This window comes from Lactuca sativa, chromosome 8 (assembly GCF_002870075.4).
Source record: "Lactuca sativa cultivar Salinas chromosome 8, Lsat_Salinas_v11, whole genome shotgun sequence".
NCBI lineage: Eukaryota > Viridiplantae > Streptophyta > Magnoliopsida > Asterales > Asteraceae > Lactuca > Lactuca sativa.
Genome location: NC_056630.2, coordinates 67566890 through 67579281, shown reverse-complemented (window position 1 = coordinate 67579281; position 12392 = coordinate 67566890). Strand labels below are relative to the sequence as shown.

The window sequence follows — 12392 nt, the reverse complement described above, 5'->3', positions numbered from 1 at the left end:
CTAGTAACCAATTATGGATATATTAATTATCCTTTAATTAATCAATTAATTAAATCATTAACCATATCCATAAGGATAATTCCAATCAAATAAATCATCATTATCTAATCTATAATTATCTCCTAACATTTAGGTTTTAATTGAATTATCTTATATTACCAAAAAACAGATTATGGCAGAATTATAAAAAGATAATTACCAAAATATAAACCTAGTAAATCAAGTTAGGCAAAAAAAACCAAAATCAGATATGATGCACCAAATCGACGAGTTGGAGGACCAAACTCAACGATTTCATGCAACTCGACCAGTTCCACAAACAACTCAACGAGTTCATTGAACTGAATGTCGATTCTGTTCCCTTCTCCTTTGAACAAGATCACAATTGCAACTATTCAATAGAAAATTAATCCAAGGCTCTGATACCACTGATCGATTTTGAGCAACACATACATTCTTATGTGTGCATGCAACCCTACATTGATTAGATCTAAGTTTTCTCTATTGAACATGCAAACAATGAACACAATACAAGAAACCCTAGGATCTATGTATTATAATCGAAATTCACATCATAGGGATCAAAATATGTATCTTGATTGTTATATTGTAATAACAATCTAAAACCTTGTAGATCTTGAAATTTGAGAACTTAGTGTCACAAGCGTCATACCTCTAATGGCTTTTAAACACACTTAGCAAGAGGATGATTATGAGAGGAGGAGAGAGGAGACAATTTTCGGTTTTCTTACGGTTTAGGAACCTTAGCATAGCCAAAATCCACAAGGATTTATTCCCTTTATATAATTGTTTGTTGCTTAGAGCAAAAGGTAGGGTTAAGATAAAGAAACCCTAATCCCTTTGCTTAAGGCCTAAGCAGCTCATGGATCCTCATCCTTAAGGCCATGAACGAAATTTCTAGGGCCTTACCTAGAGAATTACGTCCATCCCTCCTAGGATAGTCCAAGAGCCAAAATCCACAACTATCAATAAATTGCAAAACAACCCCTGCACATTTAATTAATTCCTTTAATCCCAAAATTAATTTCTGTTTAAATATTAATTAATAATATGATTTCTAATTAATATATTATTTCTATAACATATTAATATATCATTTATATCAATTTACTATTCCAAATAATAAATTCTTCCTCTTCCTCAATTAATCATCATGTCAAGTTGCTAGTGTGAATGCAACCCAAAAGGACCATATCAATTCAAGTACATATCAATCATAGTTATGGGCTTAGACACCTAATCAAACATAAACCTCCTTATTATTTCGAAAAGTTATATGTCAGTTCTAATACCATAATTAAATGTTTCGAAATCTGAACACATAAAATTTCCAGATCCGGTCGGCAATAGACCATAGATCCAAACATCCTAAAGCATCTAAAGGCATCCTATAGATTCCTAAGGCATATTATAGCTATAGCATGTATAAATCATTTAGCACATAAAAGCAAATTAGGCATCTGTCCTAAAGTAAGCTAGTGCTCGTGTCTATTCAGGTGTACTACCTAAAATATACTAGACACTCTTCTCACGATCATTGCATAGCATTCTAAGTTTAAGTCTAGAAATAAATCCTTACTCCTAGTTCGCTTAAACTAATGCTCTAATACCAACTCTGACAACCCCAATTTTACGGCCAGAAAACACCAGTTTATGCTTATTTTAAAATCAAAGTTTTAATTTACAAATGCGGAAGTTGTCCCATAAAATACTACCGAAGCAATGTTTTTAATTGATTTATTAAAAACTCCCGCATGTCATCGTTGATACAATAACATAAGCATAAACGAAGACTTACAACATCTCTCTATACTAATGCTCTATATCTCTTTAAATCTCTTATCGGATACATATATCATACACACACACACACACACACATATATATATATATATATATATACACACAATTGCTAGTGATACAATCATTGGAAAATCTGGTGAGTACATCGAGTTTTTAGCCCACAATAATATAATTTATCTCTTTTACATTCACACCAACAATTAACCCAATTAACCACTCTCGTTACTCTATCTCTCTCTCTTTCTCTCTCTCTCTATAGGATATATATATATATATATATATATATATATATATATATATATATATATATATCCTATAGGATTTATCTCAGGTGTTCTACCCTAAGGATTACTGACAATTTTGATTAAGGAATTAGCATTATATGTCAAAATGGAAGAATAGATTACTCAAATGAATTCCACAATCCATACTCTCGGGTTGTGTGATTTCGTTAACACCTGCATATTGTAATTCTGTCAGTGTTCCACTGGACTGTCAAGAATAGCTTGTGGTCGTCATCAATACTCTGCTTTGATGATTGATCTCTTTCGGGCATGATCTCTTTGCCCTGACTCTGGCATGATCACTCACCAATATTTTATCTCCGGTATGGTTTCTCGCCATTATCTCTTTTATCTCACGGTCTCTCACCAATATCTCTCCTCTTGTAGGCCCTAACTAATATTTCATTTTTCTTATCTCTTTCCACCCGTCTTACCCAATTCATTGTGAGTAAGGTAAAAATACATATATATGATATTTTAGGAAAAATCATTATCTCATATAACACAGATATCAGGAACTCTGATAATAAGCACATATAGCATTTAGGCAAATTAAATACTTGATATCTATGTGTAAGCTAAAAGTAACTATGCACTCACTTGACAGAGGTAGGTGACTCAAAGTTAAGATAATACTTCGTTTAAACACACTAGATATTCCCTTGACGTAACATGAGTATGATCAGTACAGAGTTTTAGTCTAATGATCCCGGTGATTTAAGTATATTTTAGATCCTCTCTAATCCCAATTTCTACATCAAGATATAACAAGCAAAGATCAACCAGGTCAGATAGTTAGGAGGCAGGATCATTTCGGAATATAGGTTTTTCAGAAATCCAACAACCAAGCCAATGTGACCATTCTAGACACCTCTCCCATAAGTAGATAATTCAGTATATGACTTGGAATCACTGGTAAATCTTAATTATAGGTTGATAACAACGACTATGACTACAAATATAAATTACTAGAGAGAGGAGTAAGTGTAGCTCACTTATAGAGTATTATAGACGAGATTCGGGATCTAAACGGGCAGAATACTAACTTAGGGCCTTCCTACTTGAAGACTACAGCAAGCTAAACACAAAAGAGTGTCACAAGGCTTCGCCGCAGGATAGAACGAAGAAAAAATGGGTTTACGTGAGGGATAATCGAGAGAGAGTGGTTGTAAGAGTGTGTGGAATGAATGCGGGACGGTTGGCTATTTATAGGGCCAAAAACGCATATGCATGCCGACCATAAAGGGTGCACGTCAGGCACTTCAAACATGTCGATCCATCGGTTAGCTGACACATGTCACTTGTCGGCTGGAGTCGTGTGGCTGACTTCGCGCACAAGCTACACGTGTCGTGTTGTGTGTGTCGATTTTCAGAAATTAGAATTTGTGTATCTCCTTTATACAAAATCCATTTTTGCCATTATTTATATCCACCGAAAGCTCTCGACGAGATCTACAACTTTCCTTTAGAACTCGTCGGCTAGTTTTGAATTCATTTTCTTTATACAGGCTTAGCCTATTAAAGCCCGTATAAAATGCATATCTCTGACATCCGGCATCCGTTTTCAATGGTTTTTATATTTTTGGAATCCTATTAAAGAGACCTTCATTTCTTGTTTAGATTGTGTTTGACACTTCCCACGCCGTGGTCACTATACATCGCATTAATTTGCAATCTTTTACACCACATTTTAGAAGTCGACGTTCTTGATTTTATTTTCCGTCACATTTAGAAGCAATAATCTAGTTTCCAGTCTTCCAGCAATTTTCAGAGCAACTTTTGGCAGCCCCATTCGATCTCGCCACTACTACCCCAGGGAAGTTTGTTCATTTTTCTCCCTTTTTACTGCTTGTATTAGCTTAATTAGTTTTAGCATACAATGAGGGCATTATATGAAATAAGTGTGGGGTAGGGGGTCGAAAAAGGAATTTTAATTGGAAAATTAAAAATTGCTAGATTAGGAAAATTTAAAATTTTATAAACATGAAATAATAGTTTAACTTAGGAAAATCTAGTAATAATTAAAAATTTTGCTAATATTGTATGGGATGATCCAATGAGAACCCAAATGTTTACCTGAGCCTACACATGATATAGTGTATTTGTGGCTTCCCATTTCCTAGTGAAAATTCATGAGATATGAAAGGTAATCTGGTGGTTTATATGGCATAATACGTTTTGCAGCCTAAACCTAAAATCTATCCAGGAGAGCTTATGTAGTCATTGCACTTAGACTAATACCTTAACCAATAAGGGTTGAAGTTAAGCTCCTTGCTTAAGCATGTAGGATATGAGCGAAAAAAGTGAGATATAAAAAAATTACCAAAAACATGAAAGAATTTTAGAGCAGTTAAGTATGAAATCTAAAGATCAAAATTCTAAAGAAAACAAAAAAGTTGAAGATACCAAAAATCAAACAAAAAGGTGGTGAATTCAAAGAAAGCAAATATAAAATATTCAAAGAAGTGACGAATTCAAAGAGCTCCATTATGGTATCAAAGTTGTAGTTTCTAGAATTTATGTATGCTTGGTTGTTTAGCCAAAAATACCTCGAGGTCAAGAGAGATTTTTGAGGATTGATTCGGAGGATTGCAAAAATGACTGTCATATAAACTAAGGGTGAAGGTTCATAAGGATTGTGAGTATTTAGGAGTGGGAAGTTTCTTAGGATTTATAAACATCACAAATACATGCATTGCAGTCTTGGGATAGTGGTTGGGTTTGAAAAGGATTATTCTATGCAGTATTGATGAGATAATAAAATCATATTTGCTTGAGGGTAAGCAAAAGGCTAGTGTGGGGTAGTTTGATAACATCTATTTTATGCATATATTTATGATGTTTTCTTATTATTTTATACTATGTTTTTATGTTATTTAGAATTAAAAGATACTTAATATGCTTTGAAATATTCAATTACAGTAAAAATGGGAGCTGGAATGCAAAAGGAAGAGAATGGAGTTGAAAAGATACAAAAAGGATATTGTTGGCAGATTGACCCATCTTCAGTACTTCGGGTATATCTAATGATTCATAAGTCCATTTGGAGAGATTCAAAATGTTCTGAAAGCTAGACGAAATTTCCTACGACTTATGTGACAGGGCCTTTTTGCTCATTCCGCATTTATCTTATCCAAAATCGGCCTTGAAGATGAAGCATAAAAGCTGGACGGAAATTCCCTCCAAGGTACTTATTCCCCAAACATCACTTACCTTATTTTTATTTGCTTAATCCCTAAGCCACCATTAGTTTCCTTATTCTAATCCAACTCTAATATTCCATATTAATTCCATCTCCCTTCAACTATAAATACCCCATATCATCCCACCATTTTCATCATCAATGATATTCCACTTTGATTTGTGCGACAAGAAAACTTCATAGTTGCCGTTTTGAGGGTCTAAAAGGCGGCCACAGGGCTGTTAAACTTATATGGAGCAAAGATTCAAGGGATTGGATAGCGGATTCATGTCGGTAATCATGTGGTTTGTTATCGTGACCATGTTTAGCATTCCATTGTGATTCCATTATGTGTTTACTTTCTAATTTTGGTATTAAAACCATTTGCTTTGTGTTTATGATTAGATGAAACCTTGATTATTAGATTAATTGCTATATTTGATTGTTTTATTCATGTTTAACTTATCTTGTTAAGATTGTTAAAAGATCCTCATGTGTTAATGACAATTATTTTTTGTTAATTATTAAGTATATCGAGTTGTATGAACATCTGCTTGATTGCTTGCCTCTTATGATTTTGATGACCATCAAGATTATATGCCTAGGAATAGTGAACATGAAACTAGGGTTAAATAGAAAATAAGTAAATTAATGTGTAAGTATATGTGACGACCAATCACATATAAGTTGATTGAATTGACAAATTTCATTAACTATTACTACAAGTCTTGCTTGATACGATCTGAACACTAGGAAACATATTAGTTTAATCAATTGATCACTGCTTGAATTGACTTGTTTGCTAAAGGATTCGTAATAGTGAACATGAGCCTAATCATTTTAGAAATCGGTGAACATGAATAAATAAATCTAAGTGTGCAAGTATCTATGATTTTAAGGTGTAATTTGTCTAAACCAAAGTACCTAAAGAGATTTGTCTTCCTGTCAATTTATCGAGATTTGCTATTTAGTTATTCGTTTGTGATTTAATAAAACATTTCTTTATTCCTTTCGTGTGTTTTGTAACCTATAATCAAATATTTTAAAATAATTCACTACCATTGCCCTTGTGTTGGACACCCTTGTTTATCAAAGTTATACTATACTCGATCGGGTTCACTGCCTGTAAGGTGTGGTTTATATGCGATAAATTAGGAATTATAAATAAAAAACTAGTGCATTAAATATTCACATCAATCATCAATGAAAACAATAACTAATTGATCGAGCATCGGACTGCACACCCGATTCATCAAGTCCATAAATTACACAGGGGCATTGGTAAGCCCAAACAGCATCACTACGAACTCGTAATGACCATAATGAGTCTAAAACACGTTCTTCTCCATGTCCTCCTCTCTAACCCTCACTTGATGATACCCTGACCTCAAATCGATCTTGGGAAACCAAGATGCATCCTACAACTGATCAAAGAGGTCATAAATTCGCAGAAGGGGATAACGGTTCTTCATCATCAACTTGTTCAACTTCCGATAATCAATGCACATCCGGTGCGATCCATCTGTTATCTTGACGAACAAAATCGGTGATCCACACTCGATCTGATGAACTGCTTTCCCAAAAACTCCTGAAGATGAGAGGACAACTCATGTATCTCAGGCAGTGCCAATCGGTATGGTGCTTTGGCAATCGGAGCCGCACCTGGAACTAATTCAATCCAAAACTCAACCCACCTCTTGGGAGGAAAACCGAGTAACTCGTATGGAAACACATCAACAAAATCTCTAAAAACTAACACATCTGAAACAGAATCCTGCTTCCCAACCCGAGTATTAACCACATAGGCAAGATAACCCATACAAACATGTTGAATATACTGTTGAACCCTGGCAGCAGAACAAAAGGCTGACCCAATCCTGGTACCCTCTCCATGCATAACCAATTCTCCCTCACTATGGGTTCGAACCACCACCTGCTGGCCCTCGTAGTATATCATAGCACCAAGCCTGCTCAGCCAATCTATCCCCACTATCACACACACATCCCCCATGGGGATAGGAATCAAATCAATCGGATAAAGCACCCCAAAAATCTCTAGAACACAACCTTGATAAATCTTGGATGCAAAAATCCCGTGCTCCTTAGCGATAGAAACCCACAATGGACACTCTAACTCCCTAAGAGGCATATCAAATCCCCTACTAAAAGTCTAAGATACAAAAGACCGACTCGCACCAGATTCAAAAAGCACAAAATCAAGCAAAGAGTTCACTAAGAAGGTACCTAATAGAATCATAAACATAATCATAACATAAAATACTCGACAGAATATAAATAGAAACATAATAGTAAAGACATTTGGTGTCGCCCTAAGCTCCTTTGAAGTGAGCTGGAAAGCACGACCTCGAGCCCTCGGGGGCTCCTCCCTACCCTGTCGTCCATTGGTAATCCTCAGAGTGGCTGTCCTTGGAGCCTGCGTCGGCCTAGCTACAAAAAAAGGGCACTAGGCCTTCATATGGCCCACCTAATCATAATGATAGTAGATCCTGGCACTTGGTACCGGGGCCTGCCGACGACAATCCTTAGCCTACTGCCCTTCCTTGCCACATTTGTGGCAACCAGATGAAGATCGACAAACACCATCATGAACCTTGCCGTACTTTCCACAAGTGCGGCCCCTATGTCCTCCAGACCTCGAATCACTAGGCTTGAATTGATTTGCCTCAGGCTGTGACTATATAGGGGTCTGCCCCAGATCCCTCACTTGGAGCTCTATCTTAATCTCCCTCGTCCTCTTGGCCTCTTACAACTCAATGAGTGTACCATAGAGTTGGGTGGACATAAACTGGTAGATATCCATCTTGATCATACTCAAGTACCTAGTCATTTGAGCCTACTCAGAAGTAGAAAACTCAGGGCATAAAAGATCCCACTCAATAAACGTCTTGGTGAGCCCAGTCACCGTCTCCTTCCCCTTCCTCGGATCCAGATACTCCTGAGCCAGCCTATCCCTCTCCCCCAAAGGGACATAGTTCATGTGGAACATCTCAGAAAACTACTCCCAAGTAACAATAGATCTCTGCTAATAAGTGTAGGCACTAGTCACCAACCTCCAACAATCCTTTGCGCCTGATTGGAGAAGGTTCAGGGCTAACTTGACCTTCTGGTCAACAAGGCAAGAGTATGTGAAGAAACAACCCTCCACGTCAAATAACGACCTCATCGCCACAATCGGGTCCTGAACTCCATCCAACTCTAGGGGATTCGTATTGTCGAAGTCCCCCTCCCCCCACTAATCCTCGCAGCAGAGATAATTGTGGTAGCGGAAGCAGAAAAAACCTTAGAAAGAGCAGCGTATCGATCATCAAAGAGATCAATCATAGCGGTCATGATAGGCCCAAACATCTCAAACATAGATCTCCAGACAACAACATCCACCTTAGTAGCGATGAGCTCCCGAATCTGGTCATCAGTCATCCCTGGCCTATCCTGGCTGCTTGCTCCTGATCCATAACCTAATCCCCTCGTGAACACCATACTGAAAATAAACCAGAATATACAAGAAATTTCATAATTGATAATATCACAACTATCTCAGACAAACGAACTCTCGGTGTTTGTGACTTCCTTGCGACACGTACGGGTCTTGTGCTTTCAGTAGTACGGGCTCATACTACCTTCCACACATACCCATATTTGTCCCAATGGATCATCACAACTGCCCAACACAATACAACAACCAAAAGACACATACATCCTATCCTCACTCTCATGAGGGTGGCTAAACATTTCTCATTTGACCAACTACTCACACATATACCATGAAAATTCCACCAACCCAGCATCCCTTGTGTATGCTAATCATACATAACATTTGATCCTATAGATAGTCGAATACTTGATTCTACCCTAAGCCCACAACCAGACATGGAACAGGAAATAAGGCCAAACCAAAAATTCACATGCTATAAAATCTTAGTTATGTACAATTTTGATGCATACACTAAGAAACTGCAATAATGATGTCAATTCCATACAAGAAGTACCCCTAGGCTATCAGGCATCATATATCTGGCAATTCTATCATGTAATTCCTAAAGATCCCTAGCCTATCACTAGCATGTTGTTCTATCATAACATCATGTCACACCCCCAACCTAGAACGACAGAAACGTTTGGGGGCGGAGGACGTCATGTTTAGTATCACAACACAAGCATCATAGTAATCAAAGTAATAAACAACCATTGCATCAATATGAAGTGTTTAAAAAGTATGTGATTCACAAAAGTTAGACTCCAAAAGTAAATAACAAAACAAGACATGAAGCTACTATACTCCATCTTCTGAATCCCAGTGCGCGTACCTGTCTACTAGTTTCCTGAGAATACAAGTTATTTTGAAGTAGATCAGCATTTAAGTTGGTGAGTTCATAAGTATTTAAGTGATCAAAAGTAAGTTGTAAATTCTTTTAGAAAAGTTCGCCTGTTCCTCCAGAAAATCTTATATTTTTTGGTATGATGATTGAAAGTAAAAATGACTCTACAATTCCTTCTATGAGTATTAAATGGATACAAGTTATATACAATTTAGAGTAAACAGACAATTGGTTGTGTAAACCTGCCTTAAGCCCACAACCAAACAAGGAACAAGGAATGAGGAAGAAGTCACACAGTTTGCTAGATCTTCACTGTATAAAACCATGGTGTATTCATTTGGTACTTACAGAGTTAACTGTAATAGTTCTTTGTAATTGATGAAAGCATTCTTTAAGAAAATCATATATTTCCTTTAGTAAAAATAGTAACCACAATAGTTCCTTCTATAACCACTTAGTTTATACAAGCTATATATAATCTAATATCAAACAGACAGTTAAATGGGTGAATCTGCCCTAAACCCACAACCAAACAAGGAACACGAAGTAAGGCGGAAAGCACACATCCAACTGCCTATCGGATATTAATTATATATGACCCTGATATATAAACTAAGGTATTATAGAATTAACCACTAAAGGTCCTTTAAGTTATACTGGTTTAAAAAAACGAATTAAACCCTTTTACTGTTAAGTTTCTAGTTTAGCCTACTAAATGTTCTATCTGAAAATTATGTTTTTGTACTAGAAAACGGTGTAATAAATCTTTATGTTATGACTTGACCCATACCTGGTGCTCCTTATGATTACTTGGTGTATAAGGAATATATATATATATATATATATATATATATATATATATATATATATATATATATATATATATAGCTAAGATTGAATAGATAGTAGACTGGGTGAATTTGCTCTAAGCCCACACCCAAAAGAAGGAACAATAAATGAAGCAGAAAACACACATTCTACTGTCTACCGGACCCGATTAATATATATCCCTGATGTATCTACCGAGGAATCATATAGTTAACATTATAGCCCCCCTTCTAACTGAATGTACTAAGACTAGACTGTTTTGTTTGTCTTTTTTAATAATGTAAGTTTTCCCAAGTTTAAGACTATCTTTACTAGAAAATAGTTTGCGTTACTTTTTATGTGAGAAGATCACTATATGAATGTAATAGGAAAATGAAAGTGTATAGTAGTGTTGTACAAAGTAACTACTGACCACTAACTACCTTCAAACCAGTTTGTTAATTAAGGTTAAAATGTGATGAGGTTATAGCCATACTGATCGACAAGTGTTTAACACGACGACCTGTTGGCGTCAAAACTGATGTGACATTTGTCACCCCTTGGCCTGCTGGCCAAACTGTAGCGGACAGTCGGGATGCGGGCTTGTCAGTCTCATATAGATCTATACACACAATGTCCATTCTCCCTCTAGGAGACTCTGGTTACAAAATTCGACCTAACAAGTATATTGCTAAGACATGAAGTAGTCTCACATAAATGTTATCTTGTTCTTGTTATCTTGTGTTCCTTTCTGTTCTTGTTATCGTATGTTCTTTTCTGTTCTTGTTATTGTATGTTTTGAACCCCTAAACTATACATATTATAGTTTACTAGTATGTTTGTTTTGAACTATTTCTGATTTGTAGAAAAGACTCGATTATCTATTGAGTTATGATTGTACTTTAAAAATAGAGTTCTATAAACAACAGAGTAACATAACTTTAAAAGAGTTTTTGAAATGATTTGATCACTTATAAAGCATAAGAAATCCTTTGAAATGATGGTTATCACAGATATACATGAACACAATATCAATGTGTTCAACTTGTATTCCCCCCCCCCCCCCCTAAAAGCATTTAAAACATTTAAAAGATTGATTATAGGGGTATGAACTCACCTTATGTGGGTGATTCAATTAAAGGTTCGTATAAGGATGAGAAGTTCCACGAATGAATTACTGAGACACAAATGAGTCCTAAATGAAATAAATTGGCATATATAGGCATGCAATTAGTGTTTAAAACAACTAACATGCAAGGAAACAACCTTAGGGACTAGGAAACACTCGAAATGAAGTGTTACAATCACATGTGATTGTATGAAAGGGAGTTTATGGCCACTTTAAGTGTGTTTACGACCACACACTTGAGTTTACGGCCTCAAGAAGTGTTTACAGCCGTCAACACTTGAAGATGATGCATTTTGGATCTTGATTCATGCTTATATGGTGTTTGTATCATGAGGATACAAGAGTTTCTAATGGATAACATGATGATAGAAGAGATACTCACACTTTGGATGACTTTAGGGTGTTTACGGCCCAAGAACAAGTGGGTGTTCTTGGTGAAAAGATGAAGACTTGAAGATCTTGAAGGAAAAGTGATGAATTCAAGGATGTGATTCATAGGATTCATATGATCAAGAAGATTAACTAGCAAAATGGAGGAATTACTTACGTTTTTTAAGAGAAATTATGGATTCCCTTGATGATACTTGAGAGAGTTTGATTGTTCTTGGTTGAAAGAGGTGAGAAATGAAGAATAAATGAAGGAAATCTATACTTATCACGGGAGTTCATGGCCACCAAGAGTTTACGGCCGTAAACTCTAGTTTGTGGCCGTAAACTCCTTGTGATGGAGTTTCCGACTCTTTTGCAACCTCATGAACTTAAGCTGACACACCCGTACACACAATCCTTAAGTGTACTAGGCTTAGAACACTCAAACAGACCCTTAAAAA

General features: G+C 36.1%; 1 protein-coding gene across 1 annotated transcript; it reads right to left on the bottom strand.

The window, feature by feature from the left end:
* Nucleotides 1-6814: 6814 nt before the first annotated feature.
* Nucleotides 6815-7438, bottom strand: LOC128127719 (uncharacterized). Its single transcript, XM_052766394.1, has one exon. The coding sequence runs from the start codon at nucleotides 7436-7438 to the stop codon at nucleotides 6815-6817; it is 624 nt and encodes a 207-aa protein (XP_052622354.1).
* Between the last annotated feature and the right edge of the window lie 4954 nt (nucleotides 7439-12392).